Source organism: Alligator mississippiensis, chromosome 4, assembly GCF_030867095.1.
Source record: "Alligator mississippiensis isolate rAllMis1 chromosome 4, rAllMis1, whole genome shotgun sequence".
In the NCBI taxonomy this organism is placed as follows: Eukaryota; Metazoa; Chordata; order Crocodylia; family Alligatoridae; genus Alligator; species Alligator mississippiensis.
Window position 1 is genome coordinate 24,694,909 of NC_081827.1, and position 24,503 is coordinate 24,719,411.

Genomic DNA, 24,503 nt, shown 5'->3' on the forward strand with positions numbered 1-24,503 from the left:
TGCATGCAGCTCACATGCACCTGTTTGCCATGCTGCTAATTTGCAATGCAGTGCCAAAATTTAACACAGGGAGATCCCAGTGCCAAAAAACCCCACTACCGAAAAAAGTGGTGCAGCACGTGCCACTGGAAACAGAGCCTGGCTGGCCAGAGCTATGTCTGGCTCCCAGCTAGGCTCTGAGCAGCCAGATTGGCACTGCTGATACCCCAGGAGGCCCCCAAGGACCCAGGTAAGGCTGCTGGAATCAGCCGCCCCTACCCAACCTGGGTCAATTTACCACATGCTGGAACATGTGTGCCCTGGGACAAAAAGCAGTGGTGCAAACATGCCATTGCTTTTTGTGCTGCAGGAAATGTGCGCCCCTGCATGTGTGCACTTGTCTGGATGCACCTTGTGTGTTCCACAGTCTCAAATGCTCATCAACATCCAATGACATGGCATATCATAGAGCAAGTCAAATACTCTTCTAGTTTTTCTTCGCTTAGTAGAAAGTGTTTTTGTAAAATTAATCCTATTGAAATGGCTTATCTGATTCATGTGACTTATCACTCTCTTGCTGGCATTTCTGACCTAACTGATAAGCCTAAAGAAAGGTAGAACTATGATAAAGAGATGTATGGAATATTAAAATGTTGTGCTTGTTTCTGTTATGGTTCCTTGTTGCCTTGTAATTTAATTTTATAGCTTGTTCTAATGCTTTTAAAAAAAGGCTTTACTTTTTTTGCATATCAACATATTCTTTATGGAATATGGATTTTTATCTCTGTTCTGGTTTCAGCTTTCAGCATTTTACTAGCATAGGTTCAAAGTGTAGAAAACAGGTTTACATGTACCATATATTACAAAATTAAAGATCTGCAGTACCTGGCTGCAAGAGATCTTGGAATGACGATAGTAATTCTTGTCCAATCCTCAAAGTCTCCTGTGTAATAGATAGTTGGTTCACTCAGCTCTCGAGAACTTCCTTCACACCCTTTGATTCCAGGAGATGCAGGATAACAGCCCTCCTTCACAAGTGACCAGAATAGGCCAGCATCATGGGAATACTGAAGCAGAACTGGAGCAGAACTACTGTACTGGTTAGTGCAACCAATGTTAAGCTGCAAAAAAATGGGAGTAAAAAGGAGTAGGTTAGATATGGGACATGTAGACTTACATGTATATGTATGTTGTTAATTATCAACCACATCAAATTTTAAATTTTAAATTTGTGAGTCTAAATTCTACACACATTTGGAGACTGGAAACCAATCACTAAATTTTGGAAACTATTTCTTACACACTTGGCATTTTGCAGTAAAAAACCTTCCTATATCTTTGTTGAGGTTATTAAATTCAGCACAAAAGACATTTTATGGACATAAATGCCATGTACTTTTATATCCACAGTACAGAGCAGAGGTTCCAAATAGTATTGGGCTGGCACGATATTGCTGGTACTATATTACTTTCTTTTCATCAGGAAAGCAAAGATTCAGGGAAGCCTTTAAACAAAGTGAAGCACTGTGTCAGACTAAAAAATACTGTGGCGAAGAATACTGGAGCTTCTATAAAGGCAATATACCAGTGTTGCCAACCCAAAATGCTCAAAAAATATGAGCCAGGTTCCTAATTATGCGATTGGCATAAAATAATGGGATGTTTACATAATGGCATAACTGCAGGAGCTGGGATTTTAAGAAAAAACACAGTACCACAAGATTCACAAGCAAATTGTGAGGATTAGCAGCACTAGCATATAAATCTGCATATAAAATAGGATAGACTAGAATACATTCAAAAAGTCACCATCTCTTCTAAAAAATCCTGTTCTGGAACCTTACATGAATAGCCTCTGGCTTCATTGCCTGTGACTCTTATGCAGGTGGATGAGTGGGAAAGGTGCAAAGTACACTCTCTATCTTTGCTCACCCCACACAAGGGTCTAGGGATAATGACAACCCCTGTGCACAGTCCATCACAGGGCGTGCATTCCCCTGAGTGCACACATGCGGTCTGCAGCAGTGCAGATCCATCTTCAGTGACACAACTCGCAAGCACTGTACATGCAAGCACTCACTGCACTCCTAATTTGCAGCACGGTGGGTTTTTTTTGACATGGGAAGATCCTGGTGCCAAAAACCCAGTGCCAGAAAAAAGTGGGGTGGCACATGTGACAGCAGCAAGTGCTGCCCAAAACTGGAGCCTGGCCAGCCAGAGCCATGCTCTGCATGCCTGGATTACTGCTGCTGGAGCTCTGGGAGGCCCCCAGGATCCCAGGTAAGGCTGCTGGAACCAGCCCAGGAGTTGGCCCTAGCCTCCCCTAACCCAGGGCCAGGGCAACTTGCTGTGTGCCAGAGTGTGTGCAGGGACATTTCCCAGGGACAACAAGTCATGGCACAAATATGCTAGTTGTCCCTGGATAATGCACATTCCCACACATAGGGATGCTCCCAGAGAGGGGAATACGATGTGGGACGGTGTAGCCTGCACATTCCACCTGCATGCTTGGAGGTACTAAGAAGTACGGTCGGTGTCCCTCAACACACATCCCACTCAGCTTTCCAAATAGATGTTCATCCCTGAGCATGAAGTGACATGCTAAAGTCAAACTAATCTTTCTCAGTCTTATTCACTGACTTTAATGGGATGCATGCAGGCTAGTAGTACAGGATCAGTCCCCACAACGTATTTGATAAAGCTGAAATACTAACACCAATTCATGTGAAAAAGGAGTGTACATTGATATATTTTCCTATTAGTTTGAAGCTACTAATTTCAGTTTTCAAACTATTATAAGTGTAATATTAGAAAACTGAAATTAATATTCACTACTGCACTACAGAAATGATCTGCTAATATGAAAGATATAAACTGGCAGAAGAGTAGTTGCACCTGAGCTTACCTAGACAAAATGATTCCAGGCAGTTCTTGACAATGGAAGCTTCACAAGTTCATGCAGCACTTCAATGCATGCTTAGAGATAAGCATGTCAATGGAACTTAAGCATGTACTTAAACTGAAGTACCTGCCTAAGAGCTTTCTTGAACAGTTAGCTGTGTTTGTCTGAAGTCAGGCAGAAGGCAGGACAGTGTGGCACCTTGTACACTAATTCACTCAGACAGGCATCAGCTTTCATAAGATACAGGCTGCTTTGTCAGATGCCATGAATGGACTTGCAGAGAGCAGAGATACTAAACAGAAAGGAGTAAGGGCATTTCAATACAAAGGCTAGGGAAAGGGGAGAAAATGAGGGGCACTGCTGAGCCTAACCTTCAACTCACCTTTGCCTCTCCTAGCAGTGCTCCCTCCTTTCTTCCCCCTTTGCTTATTCTTTGTATTTAAATGATCTAATCCCTTTCTGCAGAAAGAGGTAGTTAGCCGTGTTAGTCTGAAGCCAGGCAGAAGTCAGGGTGGAGATGCAGTTTATAGATTAAGTGAATCAGAGATGCATAAGACTGTGAGCTACAGCTTACTTCATCAGATGCTGGGCATGTAGTGAGCTGTGGCTCATGAAAGCTTATGTATCTCTGATTCACTTAGAAAGGAATAAGGTAGGGTAGAGGTGCACCTTAAAGATGATTTCATATCCCTGTTCTTTGCAAGTTTATTCATGGCATCTGATGAAGTAGACTGTAGCCTATGTAAGGTCATGCCTCTCTGAAAGAATTTTTGGTTTACATTACTGTGCTAAAAAATTTCAGAAACATAATGTATTTGACTATTACTAAATATTGCTTTATTTAGACTATGTTAGTATGCCTGGACCTCTGCCATGTATAATGCTTATGGAAGCATTATTTTGTCAGTCAAATGGAAAAAAAATGTGTCAAGATGTGAGTAGCATAGTTTTCTGGTTAAATGTTATTTATATATTCAAGTTTTTATCTATTTTTTTTACAGTTTTAGGAACAATGTAATTAACACTGGTACATGCACTGTTCTCAGTTTGCTTAGCATTTTATCATCATAAACTTTTAAATGGAATGAGATTATTTTACAAATCCCCTTATTTCTAGCTAACTTTCCTATTTATAGAATGGTGGGAATTATATTTGAAAAGCTGCCTGTAAACATCTGATCTCTTTAATAATTCCAATTGTAAATTATTCAGTGCCTGTATCCACCAATTATGTAAGGACCATGTATTTGTGGCTAGCTCATTAAAATTGCATTGCAACCAACCCCCAGAATTCACCAACGGGATTTCATTATAAACTCAATAAAATTTTGATTAGGGTTCAGAAACAACATCTTGTCAGAGCAAAGCCACTTTTTTTTGAGTCTATATTCTGATGTATTGTTAAAGCACAGAAAATTTTGTAAGTCCTTTAAAGAAGAGAATACTAATTAGAGCCTCTGTTCACTTATATGATAAAAATAAATTGTTTGAGAAATCCACATCCAAGAATAGAATAGCCTGTACATCCTTAATTTTATGTATAAAAAATTCCTCATGCCACACAGAAGTTTTGTTATCATTAAGTATCAGATTGGATAATTTAGGGGAGGACTTTATCCCCTCTATTGCAGAAGCACTTCCTGATATGTAGTGGGATATAAAGACTATTACTTTAAGTCACTTCTGAGGATCGTTATAAAATGACAAGCTTTTAAGATTTGTTTTGGTAGAACAAACAAAGCCCTCCTGCTCCGTACTTGTTGTAATGTCTTTCTTTTATAGAAGACAAAGTTATTTATTTGAGCAGTACCACATATTTATGTCCTTTGCATCTTTCACACAGATAGAAATATAATAATTTAGTGACCAGGTTGCAAATGTAATCTCACAGGTAGATTTTATTCATGTGATCAGTCCTGCTGAGATCAGCGACTCCTTTTCATTTGTCCACATCTTAATCTGATCTAGTGAGATTTATAGTAAAAGAATACCTTAAACTGCAGAACGTATCCAGGTTTCAGTGTTAAATCCCGAGTCACTGCAAATCGGTCCCCATCTGATTTACCAAATAGCATGGCTGATGGTGTGGCAGAACAGAAACTTTCATTTTTGACCATTCCCTCGTTAGCCAACATCAGCCACACACTGAGCTGGTTCATAGGATAATCAAAAGCTGGTTTCTCATAAAAGTTCTGGTGGAAATGAAAACAAAAACAATGACAAAAAATGCCAGTGCCTTGCAACATGACATCCTGATAAGCTACCTTTCAAATACATTTTTCTGACTTGATTCTTGGAATGATATGTATGTAAACTATTTAGTATCATTGGGTGCATCTACACATGCTATTAAATGCAAAGCAGTAAACACCGGTGAAGTTTGTGCCGGAGTTTATTTCTCCTGGGTGCCATGTTTACCTGTGTGCCTGGGACCACAGCACATTGAGCCAGGTTGGAGCAGCCCCAGCTGATATGAGGTTCGGGGGTCCAGCCTGCCAGCTCGTGGCTGCTCTGACCTGGCTCAACGTACTGTGGTGGGGCTGGCTGGGGCACAAGGGTGCAGGGGCTAGCTGGTAGGCAGCCCCTGTACTGAAGCATCCTTGTGCCCCAGCCAGCCCTGTCAGTGTCTACACGTGCATTGCAGTGCACTAAATACCACTGCTGTAGGATAGTACCTGTTTTGAAAAGTACTAACCTATGATGATGTTTATTAGTTTACTGTGACCTAATAGGGCTATGAATGTAGATGCTGAGACTTTATTGCAGAGCCAATTAGGCAACTCTGCAGTAAACACCTCATGTAGATGCACCCATTATGTTCTGAAAGGGGCCTCATTATTTGCAGGCAAGGATATTCCTACAAATATTACAGTTTTCTTTAGTGGTAACCAATCCATTTTAAATGACTAAGCCTTGGTACATCCCATGTCTTTAAGGTACCTGCAGACTAATATTGCTTATTACCTGTGGTAAAGTTGGGTTAATGACGGGAATGATGCGCTTCTGCTTTTCTGACAAAATGATGATATCATCAATGGCCCACTGGTCATAACCTTCTCCTGAAAACACTGGCTGCCACCAGCGGAACCTAGTGCAAGGAGTCTTTGCAGCGGCAGGAAGCTCGAGATAGACAAATCTACAAGAAAAGATTTGGGCAGAACTTCATAGAACACTCAGTTCTTAAAGAGGAATATGAAATGTCACACAGCAGAGGGAGGAGGCCATAAAAAGCTAAGCTAATTTTATAGGTGGGAAGCCCTAGAAATATTCCAGATCTTCCCTATCTGTAAAACTTGGATAATGCTACTTCCCTTCTCCTTTTCCCCTTGCTGGAAACTTTTAGTAAAAAAAAAAGCTACATATGTTTTACAGAATAAGGTTAGGGTCAAATCTGTTTCTGCCAATGTTCAAAGTTCCTTTAAGACTTCCATCAGGTAGCTCTGACATCCCTAGTTTTTGGAGGTGGGCTTAAAATTTGGCAGCGGGCTTGCTAGGGATCAGAGACAAGCTTAAGAAATCCAGCTGAATTTTGCTAAGTTACAAGCCTCTGAATCTCTCCATTCAAACATGCTTAGCAGAGGTTTCTTAGAAGTTGGTAGCTAAATGCTCTGCGTCAAAGGGACAGGTCTCAAAGGTAGCCATAATGCCCTCTGATGGCCTCATGAATCCTGCCTTACTCTGGCTCTGTGTATCCTCCCTCTTCATTCTTTCCTGCCATGCCACGCTGGAAATATATATATGTATTTTTAAAAAGGAGGCTGCCCTAGAGTCCTAGAATGAGTCTTAGTAAGCCTTCATACCCATGGGTCCCTCTCAGACCCCAATGATCCCAATCATTTCTCACATCATGCGAGTCTTCCTGGCTCATATGTGCACCTCACAGGGCACCTGTTGCTTTATGGGCTATCCTTGGCCTCTGATCCTCTCTTACAACCGTAACCACGCCTTACAGGTGTTATGAATCAATGACCTTGGTGGGCACCTGACCACCACCTAATGTCATGCCACCTTAGGCATCTTACCCTTTTGGGGGCCTCGGCCTTCACAGCTTCTGCCCCTTTCCTCTCCCTAGTTCCCTTTTTGCCTAGGTCCACTGTGCTGTTCTTGATTTTGGGGTCCCAGCCCTTAGCTTGCCCCTTTGGGCACTGGTACCCCAGGCCCTGGTCTCTGTCCTTCTTTGGGTAACAGGCCTCTGGCTCTATGTCTCTGCCCCTCTTGAGCACTGGGCCCCTAGCCCTGTCTATACTCTGGCCCTCTTGGCCACTGCTTGTTTGTGCTAGGACCCACCACTGGTAGGGCTTCAAAACCACATGTCCCACAGGCACCCTGCAGCTGCTGCCCTGCTCCAGCAGGCCTCAGCCTTTAAGTGCCTCTCTGGCACTGCTGGAACCTCCTAACCACCCCTTTTCTAGTACCACCCAAACTGCCAGGATAACTAAAATGCAAAGGAGCAGCAACTACTTCACATAAACATCCCCTTCTGGGTAAACCAAACCTCAACAAAAGAGATAACATATTACCAATTTAAAAGAAGGAAAGCCATCACTCCCACAGAGTAAACAACCAAACACCAAAGCAGCCCCACTCCTGGGTCCTTCCTGCTTCCTATTCCTCAAGTGTTTGGCTCTGGCCCCAGGTACTAGCTCACCTACAGCCAGCTTGCTGCTAGACACCTGCCTCAGCCCTGAGCCCTCTGGCTCTGCTAAAAACCCTAAATGCTCTGGCAGCAAAATCAAACTCTTCTCATCTTGGGGTCTGGCTCCTTGTAAGCCTTCAACACCTTACAGTGCACATTGCCACTGAATTTCAACCAGCTGCTCCAGCTACAGTCACCCCAATCCAGAGCACCTTCCCTAATAGCCTGCAGGGCCAGTCTGCCTGCCATGGTTCAAGCCCTGGGTTTATGCATCTCCCAGGCATGGCCCCTTTCCATTCAGGTGACCTCCCTGGGTGGGCTACAGGTGTCCCTTAATTGGGCTTGCAGGCTCAACTCTGTGGCAGCTTTCTGTGACTGTCTAGCTGTTGCAGCAGTGCTTTACTTGCAATATCCTAGCTGTATTAGGACAGAGCCATTAGCTTGGCACTAGATGCTTATGGCTTTCAAACCTCCCCCCAGGGCCCTGTTTTTTCGGACCTCCTACCAGGCAGTCTTCCCCAGCTGTGGCTCTCCGAACTGCAGTTTCCCTCTCTTCAAATAACCACTGCCAGAGGTGCTCTGTTACACTCTGTGTATTACCTCTACAATTAACATGCTTCAGCCAGATTAGCAGAGGCTGGGCATGACTGAGAGCAGAGATTTCCCTTCTTGTGCTCTCATTGCTCTTTTTGCTGACGCTCAGACAATGTGGGGAAGAAGAAAGAAGAACCTGACAAGTAGGGCTGTGCGAAGCTTTGGGTGCTGATTTGATTCAGAGGAGATTTGGCTTGACTCGGTGGCCGAATCTCCAAATCCGAATCAAATCAGGAGACCCATTAAAAGGTCCAAATTGATTCAAAGCTCTCCGAATCTATTCAGAAAAGATTCGGAGAGCTTTGGGGATTCAGGCAGTCCCTGCTGGCTGCAGCAGGGAGCTGGACCCAGACTCCATGCTGGTAAGTAGGGGGTGGGGGACAGGGAGCTAAAGGAGGGGGGAAGGGACCGTGGGGGGCCCCTGCCAGGCCTGCTCCCCCAGCCCCCTGAGCACCCCCTGACCCCCACCCTCTCTCCCAGCCCCTCCCTAGCATGGCTGCCCCATCCACTTCAGCTCCTGGCCCTTTAAAAAAAAACAAACAAAAAGCTCCCACTCACCAGCTGCTGCAGCAGCCTTGGGGCTTCTGGGGGCTCATGGCAGAACCCCCCCCCACAGCACGGGGTTGCCCCCCACACCTGGCAGGAACAGGTGAGTCAGGGCTTTTTTGTTTTTTTCAAGGGCCGGGAGCTGGGCCGGGCAGAGCAGCCATAGGGGGGCTGGTAGAGCAGGTGGGGGTTGGGGTTCTTGTGGCAGAGCCCTGCAGGGCAGCAGGGGGCAATGGGGATTGCTCCCCACCTGGCAGGAGCTGGTGAGCATGGACTTTTTTTTTTCAAGGAGCCAGGAGCTGGGGCTGGATGGGGTGGGAGAGTGGGTGGGGGATGGGGCCTGTGTGATTTGGAGATTCGGTTGATTCAGCAGCAGCCAAATCTTTGAACCAGATTTGGCCAAATCAATTTGGAATCACCAAATTGAATCACTGTCCCCTGAACTGGCCGAATCCAAAGTGAATACTAGCTGCTTCACACAGGCCTACTGACAAATACAGAAGGTTGGAGAGCCTGACCATGATGGGCTGAGGTACAGGAGAAGAATGTAGGCATGGCAGAGGAGCAAAGAGGGTCACAGAGAGGGTGGTGGGAAAGTGGTGGAGAGGTATATGTGGGCAGAAGTGTCTGTAACCAAGAGGGAATACTTCCTCTAAGAACCTGAAATGGAACCCAGAATTCCTGAGCCTCCGTGTTCCTCTGATGTCAGCAAATACCTACAAAACTCACTGGCAAGGTGTGTGTCTTAGCTTTCTTTTGTGGCTGGTCTATTATGTAGAGTATATGCATCAAGCTCAAATGAGTTGGTGGGCCAGATCTGGACTGTGGGGCTTCTTGTGGGCTGAACAACCCATATCCAGATCTGGGGCTTCTCGCCAAGGCTGAGAAAGCTGCAGCATGTGGGGCAAACGTCCAGCATGTGGGGCATAATGCTGCCCCACTCATTGTCAAACTGCTGATTTTCATGCTAAACAGTGATCAAGACCTGGAAATTCAGTGGTCAGTAAGAGAAGATTGGTGCTAACGATTGGGTGCTGACCATACCAGAACAGTGACTCTGGGAGCTATACTGAGAAGCCCCACGGGACAGATCCAGAAGTCAAATGTCCAGCCAGAGAAAGCCCCTCAGGCTGGATGAACCACCTCTGTGGATTACATTTGGCCCATAGGTGATGTTTGATATCTCTGATGCACAGTTAATTTATTAGCTCAGTAGTAAAATTCTGTGCCGTGGGCCTAAATGTTTCAGCTGTGGATCAATATGGATCTATATGATGGATTTTTTTTTATTTTCTTTTTGTTTTAATCTCAGGAAGTCACTTACAAAATCCCCACTATGTTAAATGACCATTAAGATTGCACAGTCAAGACATAAATCAGAAAACACAAGAATTAAGGCTATACATACCACCTTATTTTTCATAGATTCATAGATGTTAGGGTCGGAAGGGACCTCAATAGATCATTGAGTCCGACCCCCTGGACAGGCAGGAAAGAGTGCTGGGTCCAGATGACCCCAGCTAGATGCTTATCTAACCTCCTCTTGAAGACCCCCAGGGTAGGGGAGAGCACCACCTCCCTTGGGAGCCCGTTCCAGACCTTGGCCACTTGAACTGTGAAGAAGTTCTTCCTAATGTCTGGTCTAAATCTGCTCTCTGCTAGCTTGTGGCCATTATTTCTTGTAACCCCCGGGGGCGCCTTGGTGAATAAAACCTCACCAATTCCCCTCTGTGCCCCCGTGATGAACTGAATGAATTTTGGTCTCCTTGTTCACATATTGTGTTTTCCAAGGACCCATCTCTTATTTAGTGCACAGGCTGGTGTTAAGCAAGGTTGAGAAATTTGCTGTGAAATCTGTTTCATTTGTTGCAGAAAATGCAAAGCAAATAAAGGCTGGGGCACATATGGAATGTTGAGGGTAAAAAGAAATGTTCATTCAATAAATACCATGCCTCCTGTGCACTGTGGCAGGGGGCCCTGGAGAAAATAACATGTGTTCATAAAAGGGAAGATGGCCCAAAGTCTAAAGGACTTGTGTTTAACATTTTTAAATACAGATTCTTTTGCATCTAATATCAATACATACCAACTGGAGTAAAGGAAACAGCAAATTTTTATAACTCCTTTCAGGCAAGCATACTTTCTTGTTATTTCTGCACATGGCAGTGATTAAGTCATGTTTCAGATTGGATTGAGTGACTGCAAAAGTTCATATTTAACTGCAGTTTTTTTCCTTTAAGACCCAGCTTTATTAGTTTTTTCATTCCTGGCCAATATTTTACAACGGCAGCCTGAAAGAGTGTCCTTGTTGTGGTGGATTTTAAGCAGTATAGTTTGTATTACATTTTAATAAACTGAGAAAAAGATTTTTAAAAGGTCTGAAGCACATGGCTTTAGATTGGGAGTCTCTTACCTGGGTTTGCTGAAGTCGGAGAAGTACATTTCTGCTAGTAGGTGCCAGTTGATACCTCCATTGTTGCTGTACTGCAGTAACACACCTTCTTCTCTGCTGTCTGGTTTATTGCATGAAGAGCTCTCCCCACCTATTTGAATGTAAAACTGGACGAAATCCACCCAGGTAGTGTCCAAGTCCCAGCTCACTAATTGCCTTTTTCCAGCCTACAGTTCAGGGGGAATAAGAAAATATCAGTACAGTGCATATGTCTTCAGTGTCAAATACAGATTCATATTACATGGACATTTATGTACAGTGTAGTGAATTTCATGTAAATGTGGCTGCTTATCTATCTTTAAAATAAGTATCCTATTTGGCCAATTTTATATTGTGAATATTATTCCTATTCCCTGTGTGTAATCACTAACTTTGTCCTGTATATACCTTCACTATCTCAGATCCTATGCACTATCAATATTCACTATCTCAAATCCCATGTCCTAATATTATTTATCCAGCACTAAGTGTGCACAGCATTTTACATATTGGCAAACTTAAAAAATGGCTACCGTTCTGTCATATCCCTTCCCATGCCTTCCAGGCACCATGCACCCTTGGAGGAGTAGGATGGGAATACAGCCTGGGTGTCCTGACACATTTAGGACCAGCTTTTCTAAGCATTCAGTCCCCAGCTGCTACCACTGCGACACACATGGAGCTGTACTGAGTTGTTTTGAAAAGTTGGCCACTCAGGGCTCATTTTCCCAAGGCTCCTCTTTAGTACTGTGTTTGATTCTGCAAATTACTTAACACTGTCATTCTTGATTTTAAAGATGAGAAGTGGGCATTTAGCATCTGCCACTGGACTGGGACAGGGTTTTGTTTGTTTTGTTTCACATCCACCTGGCAAACACCAACATCCCAACTATCACAGCTTCCTTATTCATGCTCTGCATTTTCCTTTCACCTTTCATCTTAAAAATACTTGTATAGCATGAGATTTTGCTGGCAGATGTACAGTGTGTCCATACTCAAAATTTCTCCATGGCATCAGAATCATCCCCTCTGCTAGCAGTTACATTAATTGTGCCAAGCAGAATAGGGCTTCAGCAGCCAGCAGAAGCCCTATGTAGTCCACATAACTTCTGCCAGCTACTGCAGTCTCTTCAGCAGCTGGTGCACTCTGTACTCTGGTGTTACAGTACTGAGTGGAGCCATACAGAACTGCCAGTATTGCATGGAGGTAAATCTACTCAAAAGGGCCAGTGGGGTGGCTAGTCCCTCACTAGAAGTTCTGGTGGCAGAAGCTGGTAAGTGTAGACAGTCCCAGGTTTGCCAGTTCTACTTCCGTAGAACATCAGTGAGTGAATGCTTGCTTGCTCCGTTTCACTTAACCAGGAGATAGCTCCTCTTCTCTGGGTAGCTCACCTTGTCCAAGAAACACATCTATTATCCAAGATGGATATATTCACCTCCCACTCACAAGCTGTTTTTTTTCATTCACAACATCAATATATTTATGGCTGTCTGACCCTCTCCCAAAACTGTTTTGCATTCACTTTCCCAGCTGTGATCCTAATCTTGATTTAAAAAAATTTGGAGTGAGGGGTGCTTCTCTTTCTGAGGCACCCAGGACCCCTCTACACATGAAGCTAAAGGTGTGATGGGATCTAATATGTGATTCACACAATCATGCCTCATGCCATGTCACACATGCCTGGCAAGAAGTGCAATTGTGGGATGGTGCATTAGATCCCATTTCATCTTATTGCCAGTGCAGGGGGAGCCCGATCCCTGGCTCTCTCTGTACTGGCAAGCTCCTGTGGCTGGGAGTCACATGCACCCCAGTTGAGGGGCTCCCAGCATGGAGGTAACCCATGCACCCCTAGGGCTGGAGGATCATGCTACAGCAATCTCCCCACCCCAGGAGTGCATGAGGATCATAGCAATCCTCCGACTCTGGGGGTTTCCTGAGCCCTAGGGATTGTGGGAGCTGTGATCCCTAGGGCGTGTGAGTGTGGGAAACACCTGGATCCTAGGTATGGCAGCCCCTGTGATCCCCAGGGCTCAGGTTTTTTACGCTGGGCATGGTACACCCTTGCCCAGTGTAAAAACCCTGGGGAGACTCCCAGGGGAGACTCTGCTACATGTGCAAATTAAAGCTTGATAGCAACCAGCTATAAAGTTAGTATACATTTTTGAGGTCTAACTTTATAGCTGATTGTTACTGTGTGATAGCTACTTTGCATGTGTAGCTGGTCTCCAGGTAACTGCACAATTAACCAGTTAATTGTGCAACACCTGTAACATGCAGAAGGGGCCTCAGTTACTGAAATCACCATTGCCATCATGATGACAAACACCAAACATTCAGTGATTAACAGCAGCATAATCAAATTCCAGGTCCTCCCCTACATTTCGTGATCATAGATTTAATTCTCTGCTTCTGATCACTTTCCTATCAAAACAATCCATAGGAACATATGATGGGAAGGGGCCTCCTGGGCCATCTAGTCCAGTTCCCTGCATTTGTTAACCAAAGGAATACCCAAAATTGCCACCTTGAACTGTAACCCACAGCTACAAGGAACCTTACCTTAAACACCAAGAACATCTTGTAAGATGCTACAGGTGAAAGCAGAAAAGACAGTTCCCTGCCACTGCAGCAACAAGGAAGTAGCTGGTTAATACAATATTTTCTCACCTACCACATGCCTCCAAATAAGACATTAATCTCATTTGGGAAGAAAGAATAAAGAAAAATGGATTTTTCAGAGTTGTGGCTGCATATATCAGGGACAGCCTAATCTTCAGTTTGCTTACCCCCCTTTTTTGTTCAAGCAAAAGCCACAGTTTGAACCCTTTCACAGCTGAATTGTCAGTAGGTCTTGGCCACTCTGCCAAAAGCTGAAGCTGCAGGTGCTGCTTAAGACCAGACTTGATGGGTAGAGTTAGGATTTTAAAGAAAAGTAAAAATAGCCTTCAGGGCCATGAAATAGGAAAAGGGAGATCAGGTAGGGGTGCTAAATTGTAAATTATTCAGCAAAAGAAGGATAGCTTGATTAATGGAACATTATGACCAATAAAAAGGAGAGGGGGGGTCTAATGAACCATGAAAACAATCAACTTCCTTAGCAATGCTTGAAAATAAATTCCACTGCTGCTAATCTGGAAGGATATTTTAGAAGGCTACTTTTAGAAGGAAAGATGTGTGTGGTGTATAAGTAAATGTGGTAAATGCTCAGAAGATCCTAGGAAAGGACCATGGACCAAGGATATGCATATCTCATACAGATATGTACATGTTTAGTCCTCCTCTAGGTATGTTTTACTGATACATAGAAACATATTCTGCTCCTAACAGATGGTGTAAATCAGAAGTTACTCAATCCAAATCAGTGACTTTAATTTTGATATATACTACTGTAGTAGGGGACTCCACCTACAAGCTAGCAGTCTGCTTATCTAACTATGTAACAGAGTCCCAGCAGTTACAGAGTGTGGGTGGGTGAACGTGTTTCCCCGGCCTCACTCAGAGCTCTCCTATATGACGAGACGGGAAAAATGATGAGTTTTCCCCTGAATGAGGTTAGATACCATTGACCACCCAGAAAGCAGTTTAACAAGGTCTTACATTTATTGAGTGTTAGTTACAAAGTCTTAATTGGCTATGCTTATTGCTCGTTAGCAGGGAAGTGCTCTGCCAAGCCTCTCGTGGCTTCCTTCCCCTACTTCCTTTTTCCAACACTTGTCCTCCCAGCTCCCCGGACCTGTCTTTGGCCGCCCTCGTCACCTACAACCCCTTGGTAAGTACCCCACTGCTCACCTGTCAGCCATTGACCTGAAGTCCCTCGGGCTTACTTGCTCCTTTTCTGCTCGTTGTCCTCTCTTCCTCCAAGTGCCCAGAAGGCAAGGTTCTGTTTCTTGCCGCCTGTATTTTAAGCATGGTGGCCGCTTTCATTTCCCTTATCTCCACCTGGTGTGCCAATCCTCATCAGCTGGGCTTGGTTGGCTGCCAACCTTGTCCTTTTCGGGACCCTGTCCCCTTTGGCTATCTGTGTCCCATTACTTTTCCCCAAGTAACAGGGTTTCTATCTTAACACACTGAGTTACCTCACATTGCTCACACTGTTAGTAGATAAGGGCAGAATTGGATGTGCCCCTGGCTTTACTGGTAGTCACTTCTATTCTCAGAAGGATTTATATACACTTGTCTTTATGGAGGGCCCTGCAGCCTGCAGGACCAGTGTAGTGCTACTATGGTGAGATGGAAGCAGGATTTGTAGGGTTCAAAAAGGGGTTCACACCAATGTACATCACAAAGTTCCCACTGGGCAGCAAAAATCTGAATATAGGACCAGTCACTGAGCTGCAATGTGCATCCACCAGCTCTTCCCTCAAAGGAAGCAGCTTGCATGTGGCATGGAGGCTACTCCAGCCCCAACAGCATAATATCTGACATGGAGTGGCACTTAAAGAGTGAAGTTTAGCTAGAATTTAGACCCCTACATCCTAGTGGACAATTCATCTGTACCATGTTTAGCAGCTTAGACCCGAGAGGACATCGGCACCTACATCTTTACCAGTAAAGTTAATTAAGTGCCTAAAGCCATGCTCCTACATATACCTAGAGGTGCCACAGTCTTGGCTAAGTGTTGTTGTCTGTGTTATACCTAAGTTCCTTGAGGGGCCTGATCCAGTAGGTCAAGAGCACCCAAGAGCTCTGAGCATACATACTGCATACATAATGCTTACCATGAATATTCAGTTCAGCATGATGCCCAACAGCCATATGCATTAAAAAACACAGGGGTGACAGGCATCCACCTTTTCAATAGCTTCTTGAGCTTCCTGAGCACTGGCTCAGGAAGTGGGAGACTTAAGCTTTAGATCCTTCGTACACTGAGGGAGTTCAAACATCACCCACTTCTTGAGAGAGTGCCCTAAACTTCACATCTTAGGCTAGGCCAGAGGGAGAGGATACTCTCCATCACTCTGTTGAAGCTGTAACACTGTATGGAAAAGAAAACAAGACTCTTGGAAGAAACATATAGCACAACAAGGAACCATAACTCTTTTGCTCTGTAATAAGATCATTTCCCTGGGTGGTGGGAGTCCAGGGTTCTGGTCCATGCTTCCAAGGACTGCTATGAATTTTCCAGTAAAGAGTCATTGGATAAAATAAAGGAATAATGTTAGAAGCAAAGACAAGAACCCAGGATTCCCCCTCCAAGGAGGGTACTCTCATCATCAGCCTACAAAGACATGTTCCTTCTTGCTTGATCTCCTTCTGCTTTCATGGATCTAGTATTCTGATATGCAATGACGCAGGTTCAACAGAGAAGTCAGACATAAGTGGACAATTCTCTCCAGTTGCAGACGCAAGAGGCAGTGGCCCCAGCCAGCCTGCTGGTGGCAGTGCTGTGTCAGGGAGAGCTGCAGATGGTATATTTGTGCCCCACAAGATGGTAGCTGGGGCTTGTGCCCCAGTAGCCCTCCCTTAGTTATGCTACTATGTGGAGTACACCCCTGACCTAGTTAGGGCACTGTCCTAGGAGGTGGAAGCTGTGGATTTGAATCCTGCCAGGCTGAGGAGAACATGAAACCAAAATCTCCTATTTGCTGGGGGGGTGCTCTAATTATTATTTTATTATATAAGAAGTAGCACCATCCTTGTCATTCAGAAAGAGCAATCCAGTTGCCTGTGCCCAAAGAATAATTTAAATATTAAATTGCAGGTTGTGATTTCTAGTCTCATATAACTATGTACATGTAGAACTGATTTAGGCACCTCAGTTCAGGACAGAAGTGGGATTTCAGAACCACCCTTCTCTTTGCTGTTTCTTGTTGGCTGCTTGGGCATCCTTGTGCAGTGTACAGGCTGCCATGGATCTCATGTTAGGTACCCAGTAGGCCTGTGAGAAGCAGCTAGTATTCGCTTTGGATTTGGCCGATTTGAGGGACAGTGATTCAATTTGGTGATTTGAATCACTGTCCTGAATTGATTCGGCCAAATCTGATTCAGAGATTGAGCTGCTGCCGAATCTCCAAATCTCCAAATCAGCCAGGCCCATCCCCTCCATCCCGGCAGTGGCTGCCCTGGCTGCCCCAGCTCCCAGCTCTTTGGGGAAAAAAAACCTCAGCTCACTGGGTGCTGCCAGGCTGGGGGCGGGGAAGCGGATCCCTGCTGCCCCCCACTGCCCCATGCTGTGCGGGGGGCTCCGCAGAAACCCCCTGACCCTCCCATTAGACTGGACATTAGGAAGAACTTTTTCACAGTTCGAGTGGCCAAGGTCTGGAACGGGCTCCCAAGGGAGGTGGTGCTCTCCCCTACCCTGGGGGTCTTCAAGAGGAGGTTAGACGAGTATCTAGCCGGGGTCATTTAGACACAGCACTCTTTCCTGCTTATGCAGGGGGTCGGACTTGATGATCTATTGAGGTCCCTTCCGACCCTAACATCTATGAATCTATGAATCACTCCCCCAGGCCCCGAGTGGGCCAGCTCCAGCCCTTTAAGGAAAAAGAAAAAAACGAACCCCCCCCCCTGCACTTGCTGCTTCTGCCAGTGGGGGGAGATCCCCACTGCCCTCCGCTTCCCCAAGCCATGTGGGGGGCTCTGCATGAGCCCCCAAAGCCCCAAGGCTGCTGCAGAAGCAGTAAGTCCCCGGAGCTTTTCCCTGTTTTTTTTTTCTTAAAGAGCTGGAGCTGGTCTGGGTGGGGCACCTGTGGTGGGGCTGGGGGAGCAAGAGGGGGGAGGTTGGGGGGTTCATGCAGAGCCCCCCACACAGCGTGGGGCAATGGGGGGCAGCAGGAATTGCCCCCGTGCCCAGCAGCACCCAGTGAGCACCGGGGTTTTTCTTTAAAGCACGGAGCTGGGGCAGGTGGGGCACCATGGGCAGGGCTGGGAAAGTGGGCAGCGGTCAGCGGGGGTGGGGGAGCAAGGGGGTCAGGGGAGCTGGCAGGGATCCTCCCATGGTCCCCTCCCCCAGCTCCCCTCCTTCACCCCTAGTACTTACCAGCTTGGAGTCCGGCTGCAGCTCCCTGCTGCAGCCACCGGGGACTGCCCAAATCATCAAACCTCTCCAAATGTGTTCCGAAGATTTGGTGAACTTTGAATCAATTCGGACCTTTAAACTGGTCCCCTGCTTCGATTCGGATTCAGAGATTCAGTCACCAAATCGGGCCAAATCTCCTCCGAATCGAATCACCACCCAAAGTTTCACACAGCCTAGTACTCAGGTCTTCCCCATCACTGTATAGCAGAATTTAGGTACCAAACTTCCTAATGAATGTTATGAATACTAAATCCAGAGCTGTGCACTGAAAAATTAGGCATACTGATGTTCAGCACTGCCATGATTAAATCCTGTAGTGTTTCTGGACCACAGTCTTTTCCTGAGTGAGTGAACCAGGAACTATATCCACTAAGAGGAGATTTTGTGGTGAGAAAGCTTTTGTAACTGGAAATGTGGCCTACTCTCACAGCGTGCATTTGTGGATTGCTCATTCTGCACCCTGCATTGGACGACCTAGTTTGCCATGAGAGAAAAGGCCTATGGCTTTCACTGTGAACTGAACAAATATTAATCAGCTTAATGTTGATCAACTTAGTGGAGCAGTTGCACCTGAAGGTGAAAAACCAGCTCTGACTGCCTTTCACCTGCACAGCTGTGACTTGCCCCTAGAGGCTTGGTGAGTAAGGGCAGGATTAGGAGCTAGGGGCAGGACCAGCTCGTTGTTCCTGCCAAGCAGAGCAAATGGCTCATTTCTCCCTCCTTCCTTCCCGCCTTCCCTCACTGTGGGGGCCTCAATCTGACCTCCCCCCATAGACTTACCTGGAGGGAACTGCAGGAACTGCTCTCGACACTGCCTGGCTACCATATGCATGTGTGTGTGCATACATGCACATGGCACCCCCTGCTTAACTGCCTTTCTCTTGCTCCCCCCAGCCTCAAACAGCCCCTTGCAGGCTGGAACTCTGCCAGCCTGCAAGGGGAACCTGCTATTTCCCACTTTTCTCTGTAATTTTCATCATACTTGGTCAACACTGTTGAGTGTCTTTGAGACCCCATTTTTTATCATTGTGAGCCCAAGGTTGGGAGCCACTTCCCTACAGGTATTCTGCCAAAGTTGAAGTCCTCCAGCTGGGTGGAGGCCAGCTGGGTGGTACCTAAGCTCCACGGGGCCTGATTCTTTTCAGAGTTTCTTTTTATGATCAGGTTTCTTTTTATTTCTTTTTATGATCAGGTCACAAAATCCCTGGACGAGGGTGTCAGGGTAGATGTCATCTTCCTGGACTTTAAGAAGGCCTTTGACACGGTTTCCCACCACATTCTATTAAAAAACTTGGTGACTGTGGCATTGATGCCTACACAGTCAGATGGGTGTCAAATTGGCTAGATGGTCGCACCCAGAGAGTGATGGTGAATGGGTCGTTTTTGACCTGGAGGGATGTGGGCAGTGGAGTCCCCCAGGGCTTGGTCCTGGGGCCTGTACTGTTCAACATATTTATCAGCAATCTGGATGTGGGTGTGGAAAGCATGCTGTCCACATTCACTGACGACACCAAGTTGTGGGGCGAGGTGGGCATGCTGGAGGGGAGGGACAGAATCCAGCTAGATCTAGACAGGTTACAGAGGTTGGTAGATGAGAATAAGATGGAATTCAACATGGACAAGTGCAAGGTACTGCATGTAGGGAGAAGGAACCAACAACACACTTACAGGCTGGGGAACACGCTTCTTGTCAACATGGTGGCAGAAAGGGATCTTGGAGTTATTGTTGACTTCAGGATGAACATGAGCCACCAATGCGAGGAAGTGGTCAGTAAGGCTTACCGCACCTTGTCGTGCATCTACAGGTGACCCACAGCCTTGTTCAGGTTTTACGATCTCTCCTCCAAGGACTTCCTGCCATCACAAGCAGGTCCAGGGAGGTGATCCTTCCCCTCTATGCAGCATTGGTCAGGCCACAGTTGGAGTACTGCATCCAGTTCTGGGCGCCATACTTCAAGAGGGATGTGGCTAGCATTGAGAGGGTCCAGAGGAGGGTCACTTGCATGGTCAAGGAGCAGCAGGGCAGGCCCTAAGAAGAGAGGCTAAAGGGCCTGAACCTATACAGCCTCCACAAAAGAAGGCTGAGAGGGGATCTGGTGGTCATTTACAAACTCACCAGGGGGGACCAGTGGGAATTGGGGGAAGCTCTGTTCCCCTGGGCACCACCCAGGGTTAGTAGGAATAATGGCCACAAATTGTTAGAGAGAAGGTTCAGGCCAGGCATCAGGAGGCATTACTTTACAGTTAGGACTGCCAGGGTCTGGAATGGGCTCCCAAGTGAAGTGGTACTCTCTCCTACCTTGGGGGTCTTCAAGAGGAGGCTGGACAGATATTTGGCTGGGGTGATATGATCCCGGCACCCATTCCTGCCTGGGGCAGGGGGTCAGACCTGATGATCTGTTTAGGTCCCTTCCAACCCTAAGTACTATGATACTATGAGTTCAGACAGCACCTGGCTGGCCAGCAGCCCAGGCAGGGATAGTGTGGAGGAGCAAACTGCTGGCCAGCTGGGTGCTGCCTGAGCTCTGAGGAGCCCAATCCTGTTTTTCTTCAGAGCTTGCCCCCAATGCTGCCGCCAGAAGGGCTGCTGGCCAGTTGGGTGCTACCTGAACTCCAAGTGGTCTGATCCTTTTTGGAATTCAGGCAGCACCTGGCCAGCTGGCAGCTCAGATGGGGGTGGCACAGGGGGGTGGGCTTCAGAGAAAAAAGGGATTGGGCCCCTCAGAGCTCAAGCAGTGAGCTGGTCCAGGAGATGGCAGGAGGCACCATGGCTGCCAGGTGCTCCAGTAGGAATGCGGTGCTTGGCTGGGGGAGCAGGATGGAACCATGGGTGGCTCATCCAGTGGGGGCCAGGGGTGTTGTCTCCCCACTGCTGTGCATACTCCTAGGTAAGGGAGGCATGGGGGGGCATATGCTCCCCCCCCCAGATTTCTGTGTGGGACAGGGGTGTAGGCAGGTCCAGGTTACCTACTGCGGGCTCAGGGCTCCCTGCCCTGCTGCCCTCCTGCCCACTGGGCTGTGGAAGCCCCTCCGGGGAAGGCAGTAGGACGGGGAGCCCTGAGCCTGCAGTGGGTGGCCTGCATTCTCCCCACCTCCATGGGATCTGCTCTGGCTGCAGGGAGAGAGGGCATTGATCTTATCTGCATCATTGTGGGGTTGTAAAAATTTCCAGTGTTTAAATGGGGTCATGCTGATGAAAAGATTTGGAAGTAGGAGTGGTGGTGGTGAAGGGAGTGGCCACACTTAAATGGAATAGGAACACAATTAGGCAGATTAGAGATAAACCTGCCCTGGAGTGGCATAATTTAAAACAGAATAACAAGTGTTTTAAGCCACTTGAAGGTGTTAACATGCAGCCAATCCAGGGGTTAAGAACTACAGAAGCCACCTAAATTTACCACGTAATGTGGCCCTTTAAACAAAGTTGAGCTCTGGATCATGTGGCAGATAATGAAAGATGTTAGGAGCATAAAGGGGAAGAGTAGGGGTAATCATAGATTCCCTCCCATTCCCAACTACAAAGTGGCTTTCTTTTCATGATGCTATTATCTGGGGATGGAGCTAGTTTGAGTTACAGCTGGGTTGCGTTACAGAGGTGATTTCAGTGTTTCAGAACACATCTGTAATTTCTGACATTTTTATCACATCTCCCTCTATGAGTCCCTCCTGACAAATTTCCAACCCTGATGATAGACAACAGACAAGTTCAGCGTTGAAGTTTAAAATCCAAGATATACTTTAGAAGATGGTGAGTTGAATTTAAATCTTTCTGCCATTCATGAAAAAATAAGAATACACTAATGTTAATAATAATTTGGCCTCAAATCCTTCCATTTTGGCTTGGTATTATACATTACTATGAACTATTAGATTGTATAGTGGCTGCATTACACATCTAGTTATATGGTTAGATTGTAAAATGGCTGCTATACACTATACCAAGGATGCTGAATGCATCAATGCCTTCAGATAAGGGTCTTTGGGTAAATGTGATATCTTTTATTAGACCAACTAAATAGTTGAATGCAAATGGCAATGAAGATCAGGGGGATTGTGAGACAATAGGTGCAAGACAGGTAGGTTGCGGGGAGGAAGGGGGGAATGTTGACCTGGTGATAGAATGTAGCAGGTGAATATCAATGCATTCACATGTTCAAAAATGGAATCTCTTAGTAAACGGAATTAAGAACCTCTCTCTGTGATTGAAATCCTATTAGCTTAAAACTTCAAAGTTAATTAGTGCAAAGAATTCCTTAACCCTCAAGCACTTAACTGAAACACAGAAATACTGATTACATTTTGAGTTATGACATTTTTTCTCAGCAGAGTACTGCCAATGGGCAAAGTCCTCCTGGAGGACAGTCATGGTGATGCAGAATATCTGCAACACCCACGCTGTTGTGGGGTCCAAGGCTGGCTAGCACAGTCTTAACAAACAACACTAGTCAAAAAGTGAGCATGGCCAGTATACTGGTGAGATACACTGATCAATCTTTCCCTGGGTGCCTCTACTGGCAGTTTCCTTTGGAGACCCAGCTGAAATGTACAGCTATTGCCACCAAGCTGAATCCCCAAGGAGGGCAGAAATGTATACATCCTTGACCTTCTGTAGGTGCTCGTATCTCCAGTGAGCCAGGGCCTATGTGAACAATACACACCTCCCCAGAGAGCAGGGGTGAGTTGAGCTCCACGTAAAGAACTGAACTGCTATTCCAGATGGGTTTCCTATGCCTTTCACACTTATTACAGCCAGCCAATAGAATTAGGTTAATTAAAAAAGATCTTCAGGTATGCAAAGTCACAAAGAAAACGTAGGGGTCTAAATGAAAAAGCACCATATTGCAAACATACCTACAACTGATTAAAATGAGTTATAACACCCAAACAAGGAGGTCAGTAGAACTAAGCCAAAATTGATCCTGGAATCAGGGACTGCTCATGGCAGGAAATGCTGGAAATCGAGGTATAAGGTGTCTTGTAGAACAAATGCAAACAAATAGCAGCACATGTACATGCACTCCCAGAACAACACACAAATGTCAGCCAAGGATTAAACATAATTTATATAATTTCTGTCACCATGGTAGCTAGGTACATTAAAACCAGAAGACCTAACCACAAATTAAATAAGCTACCTTCAGTTGATGGCACAGACTGCTACTCCTCAAGACATAAATGCTAACCTAACCCTTTGAGACCAATAGAAAGAAGCCAAGAATTTCTAAATGAGATTTTCACTCTTCCTAAGCAGAAAGAAGAAAGATCAGAGCAGATTAATTCTAATCCAACAAACTACTTTGAGAAATTTGCTTAAGGAACTGAGCCAGAAGGAGGTACATCCATGAGAGAAGACAATTACATTGAAAAATAATACTACCATCTCAGTTAGCTAGTAATATTGCTGGGTCTATTATGAAATTCTCAGCACTCCATTGATTTTCCAGGGGACTTGGACGCAAGTCTTTATTGGAGTTCTGAAGGTTATTCAGTGGGATAGATGTTTGTAACAAGGTAAATAGCACATGGCTTTGCATATTTCTCTGGACCTGATCCAACTTTCTTTGACTGTGGTGGCAGCTGGACTGAGACCTTAAAAGAAAACCACAGAGCTACGCGTGCATGTACTATGTACTTTTCCTTTTTGTAATGAAGTCAGATATTACAGCCAAGGGAATGAAAGATGAAAAGAAAATCTGTGACCACAAAGCCTTTCTCAATCTTACATTTGGCTGTAAAGCTACCTTTTATTTTGATATGATTGCATATTATTGATAAGCAGATTTCCTAATTTCCTTGCTGTTTCATGTTATTTTTTGTGGGCGATCCATCTGAACCAGGCAAAGAAAGCCATTTGACAAGAGCTAATCAGGCATTTTCCAGAAGGCTGGAGGGGTAACATATCTGCACTTTCAGCAGCTTTGGTTCTCTGACTTCACAAGAAGCAGCATGCCTTCAGGGTGCAGGAAAAAAACCTGATTTTCTGAGAACAAGGCTAGCTCCTTTGCTTGGGGAAGAAAATTCAAGAATAGGTACCAATGGGGGTTGTGTGTTACTGCAAAAGAATGCAGTTTGAAAACAGAAAATACAATGCATATACAAAGCCCATTACAAAGAATAAACAGACTAAGGTTCCCATCTCTGGAGTACAGTGATGGCAATTTATTTCCTCCCATTACGCATGGTATTTCTCGGATGCACAGTCAACTGCTGTCTTTGCCAATCTTTTTTTTTTGTTAAAGGGCAATCTTGGTTTTGTTCTGCACCTGCATCATATTTCTGTATGTCTATTATGCACTTACACGCTGCATGCCATCGTCTTAGGTCTCTTCTTAGCACTACCCTCCTTCTCAGTTCCACATTCTCTTCCATTTAACTACCAGTACACACATGTGTATA

At 45.6% G+C, this 24,503-nt stretch overlaps 1 protein-coding gene across 2 annotated transcripts in view; it reads right to left on the reverse strand.

The window, feature by feature from the left end:
* Positions 1-24,503, reverse strand: part of RELN (reelin) — a 557,181-nt gene that overhangs the window by 116,627 nt on the left and 416,051 nt on the right. For both annotated transcript variants that reach the window (XM_059725849.1, XM_059725848.1), the window contains exons 25-28: positions 11,071-11,276; positions 5,846-6,017; positions 4,873-5,073; positions 865-1,100 (exon numbers count right to left, since the gene is read on the reverse strand). In XM_059725849.1, coding sequence (XP_059581832.1) covers positions 865-1,100; positions 4,873-5,073; positions 5,846-6,017; positions 11,071-11,276 — 815 coding nt within the window. The remainder of the gene's footprint in view (positions 1-864; positions 1,101-4,872; positions 5,074-5,845; positions 6,018-11,070; positions 11,277-24,503) is intronic.